This window comes from Sus scrofa, chromosome 7 (genome assembly GCF_054392235.1).
Source record: "Sus scrofa isolate SSC_HxYL_T2T_F1_AM1 chromosome 7, Sscrofa_HxYL_maternal_Yorkshire_Landrace_v2.0, whole genome shotgun sequence".
Taxonomy (NCBI): domain Eukaryota; kingdom Metazoa; phylum Chordata; class Mammalia; order Artiodactyla; family Suidae; genus Sus; species Sus scrofa.
Genome location: NC_139389.1, coordinates 69,187,770 through 69,209,233, shown reverse-complemented (window position 1 = coordinate 69,209,233; position 21,464 = coordinate 69,187,770). Strand labels below are relative to the sequence as shown.

Sequence of the window (21,464 nt, the reverse complement as noted above, 5' to 3'; positions counted from 1 at the left end):
CGCCTGACTCAGTGATGGGGAAGACAAGATAAACACTTCAAGAGCTAGAGGAACATGTAAGTCACAAGTCAAGATCAAAATGATTTACATTTTGGAGTTCCTGCTGTGGCACAGCAGGTTAAGGATCCAGCGTTGTCTCTGTGGTAGCACAAGTTTGATTCCTGGCCTGGTCCAGTGGGTTAAGGATCTGGCTTTGCTGCAGCTCAGATTTGACTCCAGGCCTGGAGGGCTTCCATACACTGCAGGTGCAGCTGGGGGTGGGAGGGGGAGGTTTATATTTTATCCAGAGTCATGGTAGAAATAAATCACAAACAAACTTTGGCCTCCTGAAATGTAAATTTTTAATATATTTAAAAGCACACTTGAAGTCTCCTTGATTTATAAAAAAAATAAATACGTAACATGACACATTTATTCATGATCCTGGGGCTCTTATGAGCTCAAACTCTTTAATGGATGCGATGTGTTAATTAAAACATACATGATCTGTTACACACACAGAGACATATTCCAGTTGTAAAAGTAAATTCCTTCAAGGGTCAGAATGAGCACAGATCAGTCTTCTACTTCAGAGAGCATGTCCAGAGCTGGGCAGCAAGGTTGGGCCAGTGGCTCTGACCAGCCGGCCTACAGTTATGGAGCCAGGGCAGGAAGGTGCAGGCCGCCAGGCCTCTAAACTGCAGTGACTGGCTCCAGCCTCTGCCGTATTGCTGAAGCACAGGAAGACCTGTTTTGTTCTCACTTGAGGTCCTGTCCTACGTTTGACAGCAGAAGACTGAGAAGGTGTGCTCGTTAAATATTTCCATTATAACACTGAATGGGAATTGTGATCCTGCCGTGGGCGCGGAGCTGAGAACAGAGAACCCACGCCGGGCTCTACCAGCCCCTCCAGGGGAGCGGTGTGTGAGCGAGCGCCTCTCAGGTGGGTTGGGAGGAAGGGAAAAGCTTTCTCCAGCAGACATGCTCGCGAGCACAAAGACGGAGGCCCGAAAATACCTGAAGAGGGGATCTGGGAATCAAGTTTTTAGCCCTGTATGCACAACATACAAAACAAAAACAAAAATCCAGTCTTGTTAGTAGATAAATTTTGATTAAAAACCTGAAACGTTTTTGTGTAATCGTCAGCAGGCTGGAATGTATCTGGCACAGTTGAATCTGCTGTTGTTTCTTTGGCTGTCTTTCAGGTGGATCCAGAAACCATTTTGACACCCCCTCTGATTTTCTAAACCACTTCACTCCTGTCGTTCTTGGGTGGCTAGTTCTCCTGCAGAAAAAGGACCCATGACGACCTTCCTAGTGGTGAGGGTGCACTTCTGAGTAGAAGAGGCCTTCGGCTGAAATGGCGTCCCCGAGGCCCACGGTTCGCACGGGGTCTTTACACACCAGCACTGGCGAGAAGTGGAAGGACACCCCCTCCCTGTGCCACTCGACCACGGGCTCGTTCGGGTTTAACACGATCCTGGAGCCAGCCTCCGAACGGGAGGTCACGAACTCGAGGGGCGCCCTCAGAGACACTCGATGGGTGTCTATGGTTGCTGTCGCGCAGGCCTGTGTCCCCGCCACGCGGGCTCCTGCAGCCACGGCCGCCAGCTGGTTGGCCCAGTGTCCGTCCACGGTGGCCAGGATGTGGTAGGCCAGTGTGTGGAAATGGATCCTGGTGAGGTCTGAGGCTCTGCTCTCGCTCCTCCCATGTTCCTTCAAGATCCAAAAGAGGATGTCGCTGACCATGCCCACGTCAGGCACACCGGTCCAGGCAGAGAGGGAAGAGTGTGGTCCAGAAGCCGACTGGCTGAGAAATAACAGCTCCTGTTCATTCAGCCCAAGAGAAGTCACGGCGGGAAAGACCTGCTAACAAAACCAGAATGGGGGTCTCTTTGTGATGGACATCCAGCTCCTAGGCTGTCCTAGGACACAGCCAATGGCTAAAGGCAGGGAAGGAAGGCAGGGTGGCGTATTTCTTCCTTAAGACTCCCTGCCCCTGGAATCGGGGGTGGGGGACACACTGTGTATTTCTTTCCAGGGTGCCCGGCTTTTGCCTCCACACACACAGCAGAGCCTCCCACCACTGATGGGCCCTGATTCTCAGTTCCTGAGTGTCAGCGGGTGTTACACCAGCACAGTAGAGAAGCCCACGGCCAAGGCTGCAAGGGTTTTGTGCAGACACAAAGGAAAAGGAAAGGGTTGGGAAGACTGTATTCCACAGTAACACTGTATGGAAAAGGGCACCGAACAGGAGCTGTGGTTTTCTAACTTGAGGGGAACCACCAGGTCCACTGCACTCTCTTACTCAGCATGTCCTTCCTTAGACCTGGGGACATGCAAAGGACCTGCACCCCTGTGGTGCCGTGGGTTAGGATCTGGTGTTGTCACTGCAATGGCTTGGGTCGCTTTTGTGGGGCAGGTTTGATCCCTGGCCCAGGAACTTCTGCAGGCCACGGGTGAGGCCTCAGTCAAGGGCCTGCCCCTTTGCTGAAGTAACAGCACTCTGTTCACTGCACGTTCTTTACCGGGCTCTGAGCTAAGGGCTCTGGTTCATTCACTGCTTACTGTAGATGCTCCGCAGCTAAGGGCTGTCTCCATCTTACAGACAAAGGGACCGAGGCCTGGAAAGGTTGGATCCCAACAGTTACACAGAAAATGAAAGAAAAATGGCTTTTTAAGAAAGTGGGAAAAAAAAAGAAGACCTCAGAAAAACTGTGCAAATAAGAATTATACTGAAGAACACCAGGAGTGAAGCCCAGTGTAAACTCTGGACTTTGCATGATGGTGACATGTCAGCGCAGCTTCAGTGACTGACACACGTCCCATTCTGGGACAGGGGATGTTGGCAGGAAGGCTGTGGGTGTGGAGAAATGTGGGCTACATGGCAGCTCACATTCTGCTCACTTTTGCTGTGAGCCTAAAACTGCCCTAAAAAGGCTGTTAAAAAAAAATTCTGAAATATCACTTTTTACCTGTCAGGTCGGTAAGAAAGCATGTTTTAAATCACATTCCAGAGGCAAGGACATGAAGAAACAAGAACTTGTAAAGAATTCTAGCGGAAGTAAATGGGTCAAGTTATCATGGATGGTAAGTTTACAAACTTAGAAGGGCTTTTTCTGCCGCAGTCTAGCAACTCTGCTTCCGAGAATTTATCATACACGTAGACCTGCTCCGGGGCCAGATAAACTCATGTACAAAGTTACTTGCTGCAGTGCCGTAGGGGACGACGAAGGGCAGTGTGCCGATCGCCAGCAAGAAGGCTCTGCTTAAAGAAACTGGAGGCACCATATGCTTCTTCTAACCTCGTGGCAGCGAAGACTGAGGACGTGCTCCATGTGATGACAGAGAAGAGCCCTCCAAGATGCATCCAGTGGGAAAAAGCAAAGTGTACAACAGTGTATTCAGTATGCTATGCTATCTTTTTGGGTAAAAAGGGATGAAAAAATAAGGCTATCTTCTCATATTTGCTTATATGTGTACAATAAACCTGGAGGAATCAGATGAAACTAACTAGTAACAATGGCAGGAGGGAGACTTCACTTTTTAATACTTTTTGGGTTCTGAACAATATGAACATATTACCTACGAAAGAGGTAAAGTAACAATAAAATGGAAGGTTAAGTAATCCTGCCTAGGGTGGCAAAGCTGGTATTCCAACCCTGGTTGCTGAAGTCTGTGCTCTTAAGCATCATACTCCAGGGTTTATCTGATTATCGCTGCTGCCGCAGGCTCAACACCTCAGGCCTGACGGTGGGGAAGGGAGCTTCCCCCAAATTTCCTTTCTCTGAGCTTCCTGAAGTTTAGTCGAGAACATCCAAGCTGGGCTTTCAATTTTCTTCTTGAAATCTACCACAGAAGGCATTCACTTCCAGCTTCCCCATTGCAGGAGAAACGGGCCCCACACACCCATGAGCGACTGGGCTTTGCTTCTGGGCTCTGCTCTTCCAGAACAGTTCTGGCTCCTGGCTTGGATCTCAGGACCCAGGTGTGAGTGACTCGACACCCACGCTGCAGTGAGGTTACCTGATGCACGATGCTGCCCATGAGCTCTCTGTTGGTCATGCTGGCCAGCTCCAGGTGCACTGGGATGCCGGTGGGGATGTCGGAAATGGAGGCCACGACCTGCAGAGACAAGAGGAGAGCGCCACTGCCGTCAGAACCACAAGGCAGGCAGCCAAGGGGTAAGGGGCAGGTCCGAAGAGGCACTGCATCCTCCTCGTCCTCCTCGTGCAAGCTCCCTGCCACGTGGGTGGTCCCGGCCTCTGCAGAGGAGGGAGGCTTTTGCCAGCAGGGAATTCTAGGCTCTGCAGAGGGCCTGTGGTTAAGGACTCAGCACGAGGAGCCGCTCCTCCACAGTCACACCCCTTCCTGGGGACCTGAACCAGACAGCTGGCTCCAATGGCCACGTGACTCTGCAGCACGGTCCGATGTGAATGAGATGATACGGAAAACACAAAAGGACACAAACTATAAACACTGCAGCTCGCAGCCACGTTCAGTTTAGCACAGGAAGCAGAGGCTCAGGCAAGAAGAGGTTCTGACCTGTCTGACTCAAGCTGCTGCCTGTGCCTCAAAGAGCACCACGAGGTGCCTCGCTGGAGTGGAAGGCAGGCTTCGCAGCCCGCTGCTGCGACGCGTCCCCAGAGGCTGGGCTGAGGGCAAGGCAGCGCAAGCTGCAGGGGCTGAGAGGCAGGAGTCTGCAGGAGGACACTAGCTGCAGTCCGTGAAATGCCGTAACGGTGCTATTACCTCCAAGAGTCTCTTCCTCTGGAACTCCTTGCTTTGTCCCTCCATCATGTGCAATCCCGAGAGGACCACCAGGTCTGGCTGAAACTCCTCCAGGCTAGACACAAACACCTCCAGCATATTCATGGCCCCGTTGGAGAGGTCGTGGGAGAAGATGAATCGGTTGGCGTGGGGAGCTTTTAACTGGCCCCACTCCTCCCCTAGAAAAGCCCAGTCAACACAATGGGAAGAAAAGGAAGAGGCTTTAAGTCTCCTACTGTGTGGGGGTTGGCGGGGCCTGGCAGGCTGGCTTCTGGCTGAGTGGGCCCGGCTGCCTGGGCCTGAGGGAGGTGTGGCGCTGCGGCCAGAACGGTGGTCAGAAGGACACCAATCCCTCCCCAAACCACGACCCCAAACACAGAAACATGGGGTAGGGGTGCTATACGCCTTTGTCAGGGGCTGGAAAGTGGCTCTCCCTGAGCTCTGGGAAAGCTCTCCTATTCCCTGAGCTCTCAAACACAGGACGCCTGCATCCCTGCCGGTCACAGAGCGTCATTTCCAAGTAGCAGTGCTTGGCATGTGCCACGCAGGTCCCTGAACGCAGCAACATGCGGCCTGCCCCAAAGGATGTGCCCCCTTGCAGTAGTGCCCTGAGCACCTGTCATTTAGTTTGCACCCACAGAGGCTGGAATTCCAAGAGTCAGGCTGACCACACCAGTGGTTTCTGGGCACTTGTTCCAGAAGCTAAGAGTATGTGGCTGCTCTAGCCTCCTCTGTGCAAGCTGCTCTGGAGCAAAGACTAAGACCAGTCCAAGCGTTCGCCTTCCCTGAACGGCGCCAAACGCTCAGCCTGGGGTGTGCTCGCACCACTCTGAGGAGCCACAGACTTTGCTTTACATGCTTTGCTGATTCATCATTTTGCTTTTCCTTCTCTCTTCTATTTGGAGCCAGTATTCAAAGCTATACTATTACTTGACTTTCAAATCACTGCTCTTCAAAGGGTACACGGTATGTCTGTGACTCCCCTAGCCCTGTCGCAGTCCCCTGCATGGGGTGCCCACTCAGCTAATCTGGTCCAAGCAGAGGGAGGCCTTGGGCGGGGCCCTGGGTCTTGGGTGGGGGTTGGGCACCTCTCAGCTCTCAGAATCTGGGGGTTGGGAGAGGGATCCTAGTTTCTGTGGTGCAGCCAGGTGGGGAGCCGCCAAGCCTTGAGAGGAGCTCGATGCTGCTAAGGGTGGGCGGGGGGCGGGGGAGGCACTGGGGGTGGACAGGCCCCTCCCAGCTCACTCTGTGGATCTCACATTCTTCTCCTTAAAGACTTGAAAATCCTGAAACTCAGTCAGCCTAAGGGCTGCCTAGGCTATGCTGCTGCTGAGGGCAAGTCCCTAGAGGGCCATGTCCCCTGAGCCCTGGGAGGAGTAGGCACCCCAGCATGGCTGGGGTGCTGCCAGAGACTGGGGGGCAGGATTTATCATCTAGGTTTACACAGCTTTCCCTCCACGGAAAGGATCTGTCCCATTTATAAAATTAAAGTCTGTATGATGCTGAAACCTAGTTTTTCATCAGTTTCTATCATATTCACTGTTTTTTCGGTTTTTTTTTTTGGCTTTTTTTTTTTTACATCTGCGGCACATGGAAATTGCCAGGCTGGGGGTCAAATTGGAGCTGCAGCTGCCGGCCTACACCACAGCCACAGCAATGCCAGATCCTTAACCCAATGATCGGGGCCAGGGATTGAACCCAGGTCCTCAAGGATACTAGTTGGGTTCGTTTCCACTGAGCCACAATGAGAACTTCTCACTGGCTATTCTTTAGAAGTTTTCCTCCAAGGCAGACAAACCCCAGCAGAGGGTTTCCTCAGGCTGCAGGCTGACCTGCCCACTGTGGTCAGTGCCCTGCTTCTGGCTTCCTCCTGGGCCTCTGTGAATAGAAACCCGCCTCTATGGGGAGCATGTGCTCATGTGTGAGGGAGGGGGGCTTACTCTAGAGCGGGTGTCAAGGCCGGGAAAACCCATCCCTCCTTTGAGTTCAGCTTCACTGAATCTATTCCTCTGAAAAAACACTATAAGTGGCTCATTTGTATACAAATCTATCAAAGCAGGAAAGAAGACATCATCACCTATTTACTAAAACCTGATGCAATGGATATTATTTGTTAAACACCACAGTCCTTTCTTAGCTCCTGGCCCATGTGTTATTATTTGTCCAAAGAAAGTACCCAATGGCATCCGCAGGGCTGCCTGCAGCATTCCAACTCTGCTTCATCTCTGAACGCAGGCACGGGCTCCCCGGGAAGGCTTTCCCAGCTCTGCCGCCCCCAAGCAGGCTCAATTACAGGGCCTCCTTCCCTGGGCCGCTGCTGGGCCCTATGACAGGGCTTGGCACATCATCTTACAATCATTTGTTCAAGAGTCCATCTCCTGCAGTGAACTGTGGGCTGAGGGCAGGGCCCGTGTCTTCTTCTATCATCTTTCTACTGCCTCACACTGTGCCTGGCATAGAGCCACGTGATCAAATCAGCGGAAGAATAAGGGAGGAAGAGAACAGAAATGACTGATGATTCAAATGCCCATGATGCAGGAAATGTGGGTATGGATTCTAAAGCAACACTTCCCCAACTGACAAGACTCTGCACAATGGGAAAAACACGACATGGATATTCGCCACAGGACAAGACCTGGAACTGACACTCAGAGGGAAGCTGCTAAGAAGCACTGCCTCACTTAACCGAGGAGAGAAGAGCCACAGGGCATTCAAAACAAATTAGCTTCCTCAGAAGAAAAAGCGAGAGAGGCAAAGACAAGGAGGGACATGGAGACGGATGGAGCATTTCCACAGTTTCCACAGGACGAGGGACTGATGGAGTGGCCAGAGAAACGGCATGACTGCAACACGGACAGGGTGAGCCCATAATAACAGTCAACATCCTTCTTTTCTCACAAAGCTCTGGGTTTATTTAAGTGATTCCTTTTCTCAGTTTACGATCTTGCCCTTCAGCCAGTAAGTCAGCAAAACCTATGCAGTGACTCACTGGATCTCCAGCCCAAAGCCTGAAAATACGCTTCTCCGGGGAAGTCTGGTAGGAGAAGAGAAAAAAAGTTGACAAATCCCTCTGGGAATTTATTCATCTAGGTTAGAGAGAAGCTGGGGATGGATTTAACTTAAGAGAGCTGGCCTAAGCTGCTGCCACCTGGCTAGGTTTCCTCCAGGGGCCAATGAAAATGTAATTTCACATGAAGTTGAGTCGAAGGCCACTGCTTTGTACTAAGAAAATAAGGCGCAGAAAAAAGCAACTGAAGTGGGAAGCTTGTAACCCCAAGGATGGAGATAGTCTTTCAAGATAAGCTGAGTTGTCTTCTTAGCCACATGGATGGCACAGCCGTCAAATACAACAGCAAAGTCTTGGTGAAGAACCTAGTGTCTTCACTCTGTAGTCACCAGGAAGGCCCCAAGTTGACGCAGTCAGCACCATCATCGTGGCCGTGAGATGAATCTGGAGCTGGCAGCAGCAGCGGGAGAACCTCAACGGCACACCTTCCACTATTCTAGACCCTTCCAATCCACAGACTTGCTCAGGCCTCTCATTTAAGCAGTTCACTGTGTTTATACACACTGACCCCTTAATCTTTACCACCATCTTTGGGCAGTAAGAATTATCACTCTGATTTCCCACGGAAACTGAGAGAAACTCAAAAATTACGCATCCTTAAACTCTTGAGGATTAGACAAACTCTAACCTTTTGTCTCTAATTTTCAGACCCTGCCCTTCCTAACTTCCTCATTCTAGTAAGCACCCCAAAGAGGACCATGAACGAAACAATTCCTTTTTTGCACATGGAAGAAGGCATAATTTTTCAGATGCACTATGCTGCATCACGTTACACTCAAGTCAATTACTCTAGTAGGTGAGGTTCTCCTCATCTTCTGACTTGGAAGCAGTTCACTGACATGTATTATGTATTAAGTAAGTCCTGTGTTAAGGTACCAATTAGTCTGTTTAGATGCTTGAGTCTTTTAACTTGAATTAATAATGTGTTGACTTAGGAGTTCCCGTCATGGCTCAGCGGTTAACAAACCCGACTAGCATCCATGAGGACGAGGGTTCGATCCCTGGCCTCACTCAGTGGGTTAACGATCCGGCGTTGCCGTGAGCTGTGGTGTAGGTCGAAGACGCGGCTCAGATCCCATGTTGCTGTGGTTGTGGTGTAGGCCAGCAGCTGTAGCTCTGATTGGACCCCTAGCCTGGGAACCTCCATATGCCACAGGAGCAGTCCTAAAAGACAAAAAAACAAAAACAAAAACTAATGTGTTGAATGAGAAATTCAGGAGTTTGAGTGCTGAGCAGGGGAAAGATACAACAGCAAATACACAGAATCAAATAAACAGAACTGAAATACGTTCAGGTATTTAGGATTCTCTCGGAAATCCAATCTGTAGTCAGCATAATAAATAAATGGGGTGGATTTATTTGGGAAAAAATATAAGCATTGTTAAATATAAAACACTTCCACTTCCACACCCCAGGGAAAATGCAATGCTTCAAAGGAAGTCTGCCAGAGGCCTGGAATCAGTCCCAAGCAGCTTGGAACAGTTGGCCAGAAAAGCCCAGGGCAGAAGCCAGCACAGAGCTCAACAGATGTTACCTGCCTTTCTCTTCTCTTAGCAGTAAAGACAAACCTGATATGTGTGTTTTAACACATTCTCACTTTTATTCAAGATGCCTGCTTTCCTCTAGCCTGGTTTCTCTTGGGTTCAGATCAATTACGTTTACAGCCCTGGGCATCTTCTTCAATGTCATAACATTGTATATCACTCTCCCTTGAGACAATGGCCAGTATCAGCTCAGTAGAACCAGAGGCCAGGACACCTTTGGGAAGGCAAGAGCAGGATCCTGACACGTTACAAAGACGAATTTCTAGCACCATCACATCCCCATCTGACAACACCTTGACCAGTCTTCCGCCATTACTTACTCATTTGCTTCTTACCTGCTTGATACTCTAAAATGAGGTGGAACTCATCCATTTCCTGCAATGACTCTGGTGGAACAAATACATTGTCATCAAGAAGTTCATGCAGCTTTGGACCAACTGGGCCACAAAGAAGAACCTGGAGACAAGCAAGACGAAGTCCATCAGGAGGTCTGTCGTTCCTCTTCCCACGGAATCTGTGCAGCAAGGTACACCCAGGCACTTTTATTCATTTCAACCAATGAATAAAAGTATGGATATGACGTACCCAGAAATGAGAGAGAGGCTGACAAAAGGCCCCTAGCACACATGGTACACAGGCACCTAGGCTGCTGCTGAATGCCACACACCATTAGGGACTGAATGTTTGTGCCCAGCATGTTCCTACGTTGAAGCCTTATTGCCAATGTGATGTCAGGGCTTTCCAGAAGCAAGTGAGGGCATATGAGTGGTTTCCTGATCTAATAGGATTGGTGGCCTTATTAGAAAAGGGGGAGAGAGAGAGGGAGGGCGGGGGAGAGAGACAGCATGAGCACGAGCTCTCTTTCTCCACTCCATCCATTAAAGAAAGGCCACGTGAAGACACACAAGTAGGCGGCTGTCTGCAAGCCAGGAAGAGAGCTTCATCATAAATCAAACCCTGCTGGACCTGTAAGCTTGGCTTCCCAGACTCTAGAACTATGAGAAAATACATTTCTGTTGTTTAATAAGCTAGTCTAAGGCATCTGGTTATCAGGGCAGTCTGAGCCAACTAAGACACACTGTACCTTACTTTCTTTTCTTTACCGACTCACTTCCCATGTAGGCAAACAGATAGGGGATCCTGTCTGTTCAGAGTTGCCAGATGAAAACAATTGTTTGAATTTTACACAGTATTGAAAAGAGCCTCAGAATCACAGTACTCTAATCAACCTGGTGACCTGATCTGTGGGATCAGACTCCCTGCTCTCCTTAGCTGCTATGTGGACAGGGCAGCCTTCCAAATATGAGAAGCAGAGAGCACCTCGATTCAGAAAGTCTGGGACCTACACCATAGTTTACGGCAACTCCAGATCTTTAACCCACTAAGTGAAGCCAGGGATCAAACCCAAAACTTCATGGTTCCTAGTTGGGTTGTTTCTGCTACACCATGATGGGAACTCTCAATTTTTTTTTTCTTTTCTCTAATTCTCGGTGAGAACTTCAGCTTCCAAGAAGAGATAACTAAGACCAGACTTACTCTCCTGCCTGACAATAATAACAAAAAACATACAGATATATATGAAACAATGGTTTTCAAAACATTTGGATACTGGGCAACAAAGGACAGTGATCCTTAACAAACACAAAAAAACTGAGTAAGCCCTGCAAATCCCTCCACAAATTAGCCTAAAACAGTTTCCAGGTATACAAAATCTGCAAAAATTAATCATCAGCAGATTTATGAGAAATATTAAAGGATCTTTTAGGCAGATGGAAATATTGATCTAAACAAAGGAATGAAGAATGCCAACAATGGTGACTCTGCATAAGTACTTTTTCCAATGTCTTTAAAAGACTACTAACTATTTGAAGAAAAATATTGACAGCACAGTGTGAGATTTATAACCCATATAGAAGTAAGTTTATGGCAATAGTATAAAGACTAAAGGGGAGAAATGGAAGAACACTACTGTAAAGTTCTTACATTCTATCTAGAAGTTTAACAGTATCACTTGAAAGCAGACTGTGATAAGCTAAAAACATGTATTAGAAACCCTAGAGCAACCACTAAAGAAAACAAGTAGCAAGGTGTCAGACTTAAACCTGACATAGCAACAATCACATTAAATGTAAAGGGTCTAAATGTCCCCAATTAAAAGACCAAGAACGTCGAATTGTATTAAAAAGCAAGCCCCAACTCTATGTTGCCCACAAACAATTTTATTTTATTTTTGCTTTTTAGGGCCTTGCCTATCGCATGTGGAAGTTTCCAGGCTCAGGGTCGAACTGGAGATACAGCTGCTGGCCTACGCCACAGCCACAGTAACGTGGGATCTGAGATGCATCTGCAACCTACACCACAGCTCATGGCAACGCCAGATCCTTAACCCACTGAGTGAGGCCAGGAGTCAAACCCGAATCCTCATTGTTTCTAGTTGGGTTCATTAACCACTAAGCCACAGAGGGAATGCCAACAATTTTAAATATAAAGACACACATGGGTTAAAAGCAGAAGGATGGAAAAAAATATATATCAAAATAACACTAATTAAAAGAAAGTTGAGGAGTTCCTGTCATGGTTCAGGGGTTAACGAACCTGACTAGTATCCATGAGGAGGCAGGTTCGGTCCCTGGCCTCACTCAGTGGGTTAAGCATCTGGCGTTGCCATGGGCTATGGTGTAGGCCAGCAGCTACAGCTCTGATTTGACCCCTAGCCTGGGAACCTCCTATGCCACAGGTGTGGCCCTAAAAAGATTAAAAAAAAGAGAGAGAGAGAGATGAAATGGCCATTTTAATCAAAACGGATAACACAGCAAATAATATTACGAAATTATTTTCTTTATCCCTGGTATGATAAAAGGATTGAGTCACCAGTGGTATGTAACAATCCTACCTATACAGATATGCATCTAATAACAGAGCTTAAAAATACATGAAACAAAAAGTTACAGAACTGCAAGGGAAACAGACAAGTCCATAATTACAGTTGAAGGTGTCAATATTACTCTCGATAGTTGATAAATCAAGTAGACTGAAAATGAGTAAGAATACAGAAGATTTGAACAACATTGACCAAATTGGCTTGACATTTATAAAAGTCTACCCTAAACAACAAAATCATACATACTTTTCAAGTATATACTGAACTTCACCAAAATGGACCATATTCTAGACAATAAAAAAGTCTTAATACAACAGGAATCTGAGAAGCATATTCGCTGACCACAATGGAATTACTGTAGACATCAATAACAGAAAGATATCTGGAAACCCTCTGAATTTTCAGAAACGAAGCTACTTTTAAGTAATCCAAAGATGGGCTATTAAATAGCTCATCTTAAGGAATCAAAGGGGGAGGCAGGATCAACATGGTGAAGGAGTAAGACATGGTGCTCACATTTTCCCACAAACACATAAAAAAAATTTCCATGCAGAACGATTCACACAGAACATCTACTGAATGCTGGCAAAAGACCTTAAACCTTCGAAAAGGGCATGTTAACTCTCCACACAACTAGGTAGAACAAAAGGAAGAATGAGAGAGAGAGAGAGAGAGAGAGGGAGAAAAGGAATCAGGACAGAACTAGCACTCCTGAGAGGGAGCTGTGAAAAAGGAAAGGAACCCACATCGTGGGAAGCCACCTAACTGATGGGGAGATCAGCCAAGATGGAGGAACCTCAAAGCCTTGGAGAAAAGCACAGCAGCTGGACTGAGGAGGGCAAAGCTGAGGGAGCACCACACAAACCATCAGTACCACTTCCTGGGACATCATGGACTGAGACACTCAGAAGGGGGCTGGATGCTAAGACTCAGGTTCTGAGGGTCACTTCTTGGGAGAGGACTAGGGTTGGCTGTGTGGACACAGCCTGAGGGGTTAGGGAGCTCTGTGCTACAGGCTGGGGAATGGAACACCACAGCCAAGGGAACCTGGGAAGAAGTCTGGGCCTACAGAAGAGCAAGGCGCCATTGCTGGGGAAGCAAGAGGAGGAGGGCCGGACTGCCATAGGGAATATCTTTCTCTGCACACCCGCAGAGTCACAGAAAGTGGGGGTTTCTGGGGGAGGCTATGGGCAATGGTGCGACTTTTCCATGGGCTATAGGTGAATAGGCACTTCTTGTGAAGAGTAAGGGCAGTGAGGTACTTTCTGTGCAGGTTAAGCATGATGCAGTGCCTCTTGCATAATTTACAGGTGGCAAGGGCAAAACACAGTCATCTCAGACTCGAGGTGGGTGTGGCCCACCACTAGGAGGGATTCATGAATAGGCATCACCTGTGGCCCCAGTCACCTCGGAGATCAGCAAAGAGGAGGGCACTGTAACTGAGCACCACCTGTTGTTGCTCCCACTCCCCTGGGAATGCACATGCCTTGCTGCTGCCATTACCAAGTGCCCTTGGTGCCACTTACACCTGCCTGAGGTTCACTGCCACTTCCCAGGGCCCTGCAACTAGGGGTGGCCTGCACCACGTACCCATGGGTCCTTGCCACTGTCAGGGGCCCAGCAACCAGGCACTGGCAAATAGCCCTGCCCATTGCCTCCATCTCCCTATCAAGGGGATAAAGCCTGCACACATTGCAGAGAGAGCAAGCATTCAAACCAAACCAAAGCAGCCCTCATACCAAAAATAAATAGTAAGCCCTCACAAAATACCCAGGGGTGCTCTTGCATATAAACAACTCTCCACAACAACAGTAGTTGTTTTCCCTAAATTCACAGAATAAGAAAAATATAAGCAAAATGACAAAGCTCAGGAACCATCCCCAGTTAAAAGAACAGGAGAATTCACCTGAAGGAGCAACAAAGAGACAGACCTCTGCAGTCCAGCAGACACCAAGTTCAAAGGGGAGACAGCGAAAATACTGAAGAAATGAAGAGCAAATATGAAGGAATTAAGAGTGGATATGAACAGTAATACAGATTACTTTAGAAAGGAGCTAGAAAATATAAGGAGGAGCCAAGAAAAATTAAATAAATTCATTTGCAGAGACACAAGCTGAGTTAAAGGCACTGCAGAGCAGAATGAATAACAATTCATTAGGAACGATTAGGGACTTGGAAGACAGAATAATGGAAATCACCCAATCGGGACAGCAGACAGAAAACCAAATGAAAAAACAGGAAAGCAGTATAAGATCTATGGGATTATACAATGTGGGCCAATATACACACAATAGGGATTCCAGAAGAAGAAGAAGAAGAAGAAAAAAGGGGGGGGATTGAAAATATACTTGTAGTAATTACATCTGAAAACTTTCCTAATCAAAAGGAAACTGATATCAAGATACAGGAAGCACAGAGGGCCCCAAACGAGTTGAACCCAAACAGACCCACACCAAGAAGTATTATTAAAAAAAAAAAAAAAAAAAAAAAAAAAAAAGGTAAAAGTTAAAGAGAGGATTCTAAAGGCAGCAAGAGAAAAACTAAGTGTTAAAAAAAGGGGCAACCCCCAAAAGGCTATCAGCTGATTTCTCTACAGAAACACTACAGGCCAGAAGAGAGTGGCAAGATATAATCAAAGTGCCAAAAGGGAAAAACTGGGAGTCTAGAATACTCTACCCAGCAAGGATATCATTTAAAATAGGAGAAATAAAAGAATTTCTCCAATGAACAAAAACCAAAAGAGTACAGCAATACTAAACCAATTCTAAAAGAAACACAGAGGAATGAAATAGGATGGAAGAAATCACAATTCAAAGCAATCACTTGAATAAGCCAGTATACAGATCTAAAAGAGAAAAAAGAAACATATTGTAAAAGCAGAAATAAACACAAGGAAAAGCAAAGACAAACATGAAGAAGGTTAAAAAATGACAAAATCATAGAATGTTGGGAAGGAAAGTAAGAAAATCTAGTCTTTTTTTTTTTTTTTTTTGTCTTTTTGCCTAGTCAGATTTGCTAACCACTGTGCCACGATGGGAACTCCATCATTTTTTTTTTTTTGGTAGAATGTGTTTGAGCCTATATGACTATCAGGCTAAAGCAAACAGGAAGTGGTTAACATACTTGAAAAACAGGGCAACCACAAATCAAAGCCAAACATTACTTTCATAAACACTAAAAGAAGAGGACACAAGCATAAAATAAAAGGAAATCATCCAACCAGAAAAAGAAAGGAACAAAGAAGAGACATAGAATCAACTGGAAAACAAGGTTTAAAATGGCAATAAATACATATTTATCAATAATTACCTTAAGAGTCAATGGACTGAATGCTCCAATCAAAAGAAACAGAGTGGTAGACTGGATAAAAAAACAAGAGCCATACAATATGTTGCCTACAAGAGAACCACCTTAAAAATTGAAAGTGAGGGGATGGAAAAAGATATTTCATGCCGATGGAAAAGACAGGAAAGTAGGAGCTGCAATATTCATATCAGACAAAATAAACTCTTAAAACAAAGGCTATAAAGAAAGACAAAGAAGGACACTATTTAATGATAAAAGGATCCATTCAAGAAGAGGATATTACAATTGACAATATATATGCCCCAATACAGGAGCACCCAGATACATACAACGAATACTAACAGACATAAAAGGAGAAACTGATGGGAATACAATCATAATAGAGGACTTTAACACCCCACTCACATAAATGGACAGATCCTTTAGACAGAAAATCAACAAGGTAACAGAGATTCTAAATGACACAATAGAAAAGTAAGACTTAATTGACAATTTCAGGATATTACATCCAAAAAAATCAGAATATACATTCTTTTCAAGTGCACATGGAACATTCTCAAGAACTGACCACATACTGGGGCACAAAACTAACCTCAACAACTTTAAGAGTATAGAAATGATATTTCAAGTATCTTCTCTGACCACAATGCATGAAATCAAGAATCAACCACAGGAAAAAAAAAAATGAGAAAACCTGACCACATGGAGACTAAACAATATGCTACTCAAAAGCCAATGGGTCAATGAGGAACTCAAAAGGGCAATTAGGAGTTCCCGTCATGGTGCAGTAGAAATGAATCTGACTAGGAACCATGAGGTTGCGGGTTCAATCTCTGGCCTTGCTCAGTGGATTAAGGATCCGGTGTTGCCATGAGCTGTGGTGTAGGTCGCACACATGGCTTGGATCCCGTGTTGCTATGGCTCTGGTGTAGGCTGGCAGCTACAGCTCTGATTTGACCCCTAGCCTGGGAACCTCCATAGTTGTGGGTTCAGCCCTAAGAAGGCAAAAAAAAAAAAAAAAAAAAAAAAAAAATGTAGGCCAATATCTTTGATGAATATAGACACAAAAATTCTCAACAAAAGTTTAGCCACCAAATCCAACAACATATAAAAAAGATCATACACTACAACCAAGTGGGATTCATCCTGAATTCACAAGAATAGTTCAACACATGCAAATCAATCAACATCATATACCACATTAACAAAAGCAAAGTCAAAAACCTCATCTCAATAGATGCAGAAAAAATACTTGACAAAATCCAACATCCATTCATGATAAAAACTCTTATCAAAGTGTGTATAGAGGGAACATATCTTAACATAATAAAAGCCATTTATGAAAAACCCACAGCAAATATAATACTCAATGGAGAAAAGCTGAAAGCCTTTAGGCTAAAATCTGGAACAAGGTAAGGACGCCCATTCTCACCACTTTTATTCAACATAGTACTGGAAGTCCTAGCCACAGCAATCAGACAAACAAAAGAAATGGAAGGCATCCAAATTGGAAGAGAAGAGGTAAAACTGTCACTCTATGCAAATGACATGATGCTATATATAGAAAACCCTAAGGACTCCACACAAAAACTACTCCAAACTTATCAATAAATTCAGCAAAGTAGCAGGATATAAGATTAATATTCAGAAATCAGCTGCATTTCTGTATACTAAAAACAAAATATCAGAAAAGGAATATAAAAATACAATATCTTTTAAAATCCCACCCCCCAAAATTAAATACCTAGGAATAAACCTAACCAAGGAGGTGAAGTACTTATACGCTGAGAACTACAAAACACTAATCAAGGACATTTAAGAAGATTCAAAGAAATGGAAAGATATTCCATGTTCCTGGATTAGAAGAAGAATTAGTATGGTTAAAATGGCCATACTACCCAGAGGAATCTACAGAGTTAATGTTACTCCTATCCAATTATCCATTACATTTTCCCCAGAACTAGAAAAAACAATCCAAAAATTTATATGGAACCATAAAAAATTCAGAATACCAAAGCAAACCTGAGGAACAAAAACCAAGCAAGAGGCAGAACTCTCCCAGACTTCAGACAGTATTACAATGCTACAGTCATCAAGACACTGTGGTACTGGTATCAAAACAGACATACAGACCAGTGGAACAGAGTAGAGAACCCATAAATAAACCCAGACACCTATGGTCAATCAATCTTCAACAAAGGAGGCAAGAATACAAAATGGGGAAAAGATAGTCTCTTCAGCAAGAGGTGCTGGGAAAAATGGACAGCTACATGTAAATCAATGAAACTAGAACATACCCTCATACCCTGCACCAAAATAAACTCAAAATGGATTAATGACTTAAACATTAGACAAGATACCATAAAACTCCTAGAAGAGAACAGGCAAAAGATTCTCTGACATCAACCGCACAAATGTTTTCTTGGATCAGTTTCCCAAGGCAATAGAAATAAAAACAAAAATAAACCAATGGGACCTAATCAAATGGATAAGCTTTTGCACAGCAAAGGAAACAATAAAGAAACCAAAAAGACAAACTACGGCATGGGAGAAAATAGTTTAAAACAATGCAACGGAGAGGGCGTAATCTTCAAAACATACAAACAACACATACAACTCAATATCACCCCCCCAAAACAAACAAACAAACAAAAATATGAAAAATGGGTAGAAGACCTGAATAGACACTTCTCCAAAGAAGCTATTACAGACGGCCAACAGGCACATGAAACAAAGGCTCAACATCACCAATTCTTAAGAGAAATGCAAATCAAAACTACAAGGTACCACCTCACACCGGTCAGAATGGCCATCATTAACAAGTCAACAAATAACAAATGCTGGAGGAGGTGTGGAGAAAAGCTTACCCTCCTTCACTGTTCGTGGGAATGTAAATTGGTACAACCACTATGGAAAACAGTATGGAGGTACCTCAGAAAACTAAATATAGAACCACCATATGATCCAGCAATCCCACTCCTAGGCATGCATACAGACAAAACTTTCATTTGAAAAGTTATATGCACCCCTATGTTCACTGCAGCACTATTCACAACTATAAATGGGTCACTTTGTTGTACAGCAGAAATTGACAGAAATCAACTATTACCAAAAGAAAAAAAAAAAAAGAAGAAAGAAAAAATAAAGAAATCAAAGGAAAAACAGAAAGAATTTGAACTGAATGAAAATAAGAATACAAAGTCTCAAAATCTGTGGGATACACCTAGAAGTACTGAAAGGGAAATTTATAGCACTAAATACTATTTACCAGAAAACAAAGAAAAGTCTGGAGCTACCTCCTTAAGAAGCTAGAAAAAGAAGAGAAAGTTAAATTCAAAGCAAACAGAAATCAAAGAAATAGAGAAGAGAAAAACATAGCAGTTCCCGTCATGGCTCAGTGGAAACTAATCTGACTTAGCATCCATGAGGACTCGGGCTCGATTCCTGGCCTCGCTCAGTGGTTTAAAGGATCTGGCATTGCCGTGAGTTGTGGTGTAGGCTGCAGACTCGGATGCGATTCCCCCACTGCTATGGTTGTGGTATAGGCTGGCAGCTGTAGGTCTAATTCAACCCTGACCCTGTGAACTTTCATATGCCATGGGTGAGGCCCTAAAAAGCAAAAAAAAAAAAAAGAAAAAAAAAAAAAAGAGAGAAAAATATAGAAAAAAAAAAACACTGCAATTGAAAGCTCATTATTTTTTGAAAAAATCAGTAAAACTGATAAACCTATAGCCAAACTGATAAAGGAAAAGAAAAAAAACATAAATTGCCAGTATCAGCAAAGACAGAGTGGACATCACTACAGATTCTATAGACCTTAGGTATAAGGGAACAAACATTATGACTAACTTTATGCCAATAAATTCAACAACTTAGGTGAAATGGACAAATTCTTTGAAGATAAAACCAACAAAGCTCACTCAAGAAATAGAACATCTGAATTGCTCAACTATTAAATCAAAGTTGTTAAAAACATTCACACATCTAGCCTTCAGGCCTAGAGGGCTTCACTGGTGAACTCTATAAACATGTAGGAAGGTGTGATACCAATTCTACACAAACTTTTTTTTTTAAACTGAAATACTCCTTCAATAAGGTCAGTATTACCCTGATACTAAAACCAGACAGACTTACAAGAAATGACAAATACAGACCAATATCTCTCAGACAAATTGATGTAAAAAATTTTAAGCAAAATTTCAGTTAATTTAATCCAACGATATATAAAACAGGTAATATATCAGAAGCAAGCGAGGTTTATCCCAAGGGTACAAAGTTGGTTTAACATTTGAGAATCAATGGAGTTACCATATACCAAACTAAAAAACAAAAACCAAACAATCATCTCAATAGACACATAAACAGCATTTTGACAAGATCCAACATCATCTACTCCTAATTCTTGCTAAACTGCAAAATATATTTCATAAAGGCACTGCTTTTTTTTTTTTTTTTTTTTTTTTTGTCTTTGTGCCATTTCTTGGGCCACTCCCTTAGCACACGGAGGTTCCCAGGCTAGGGGTCAAATTGGAGCTGTAGCTGCCGGCCTTCGCCACAGCCACAGCAATGCCAGATCTGAGGTGCATCTGCAACCTACACCACAGCTCATGGCAACGCCAGATCCTTAACCCACTGAGAGATGCCAGGGATTGAACCCGCAACCTCATGGTTCCTAGTCAGATTCATTAACTACTGAGCCACAACAGGAACTCTCTGAAAACTTTAATTCTTATTAATATGTGAATGGTCACACTTTAATATGCTCTCCACATCTAAGCACATCTCTCCCTTGGTGTACAGTGTGGCCCCATATGAATTTTCCCCTCTTGAACTGTTGATCATTTAGCTGTACTTCTGGACCCATCTCTGGGGCTTTCGGTTCTGTGCCCTGCCCCTATTTCTAGTTTCAGTCTGGTTGCCCCAAACTAGAGGCCTATCTGTGGTTCCCTTTCTCTATGGTTAGTAGCCACATCTACTCTGCACTTCCCACATTCATTTATTCTGGAATCAACTTTGTTAAACCTATCATTTTTGTCCTTATTTATGGTCTAGCACCAAGTGATTCCACTTTAGTAGGCTTTAGATAGATGTTTCTCTTCTTCCAGCGGCTCTGATCCAAACCGAAATCATTTTACAGCAGGACAACAGCAATAACCTCCTTGCTGGATTTTCCCCTCATACATATCCCACTGGGAGCAAAAGAACTTCTTAGATGTTATTTTGAACATAACAAAATAACAGGTATTATTTTGAACTCAGATGTGATTAAGAACCATTGTCTTAAACAGTGATTTAAGACTTGAAGACACGTCTCTACTGACCCTCATCGAGATACCTTTGTATTTTAATGCTCTGGATCCAGGTTCACAGAACAGTCGACTAAGTTTTCTCTTATCACTATATAATCCCCAGCCGCAGGCAATGACTCCTTAGCCCACAGGTTCTTAACCATTACATGATAAGATACTCAAGCACGTGGACACTGGGGTCCTAGGTTAGAACTGTTCAGAGTTCCTGTCATGGCTCAGTGGTAACAAACCTGACTAGTGTCCATGAGGATATAGGTCTGATCCCTGGCCTTGCTCAGTGAGTTAAGGATCCAGCATTGACGTGAGCTGTGGTGTAGGTCACAGATGCAGCTCGGACTCCATGTTGCTGTGGCTGTGGCTGCAGTTCTGATTCAACCCCTAGCCCGGAAACTTCCATATGCTGTGGATATGGCCCTAAAAAGACCAAAAAAAAAAAAAAAAAAAAAAAAAATTGTTCTATTTCTTATTAGCGTGACCCTCTCCATGCCTCAAACTTCATGGGGAAAGTAAAACAGGACCAACTACCACGTGGCCTTCTGTGCTGCTGCAGGGATTAAATGAGGTAATCTTCGCAAAGCACTAGCGACATCAGGCATAGAGTAAGCCCT

At 44.6% G+C, this 21,464-nt stretch overlaps 1 protein-coding gene across 11 annotated transcripts in view; it reads right to left on the bottom strand.

The window, feature by feature from the left end:
- Positions 1 to 21,464, bottom strand: part of ADPGK (ADP dependent glucokinase) — a 54,009-nt gene that overhangs the window by 13,860 nt on the left and 18,685 nt on the right. For 4 of the 11 annotated variants that reach the window (XR_014810603.1, XR_014810605.1, XR_014810602.1 and 1 more), the window contains exons 4-6: positions 9,696 to 9,816; positions 4,732 to 4,928; positions 4,006 to 4,104 (exon numbers count right to left, since the gene is read on the bottom strand). Coding sequence is in view for 7 of the 11 variants with exons in the window: in XM_021099099.2 (XP_020954758.1) it covers positions 1,294 to 1,848; positions 4,006 to 4,104; positions 4,732 to 4,928; positions 9,696 to 9,816 (972 nt within the window). In the remaining 4 variants the exon portion in view is untranslated. Of the gene's footprint in view, positions 1 to 317; positions 1,849 to 4,005; positions 4,105 to 4,731; positions 4,929 to 9,695; positions 9,817 to 21,464 lie in introns of those variants that run through there. The other 7 variants (XM_084968905.1, XM_084968907.1, XM_084968906.1 and 4 more) reach the window with 5 other exon arrangements.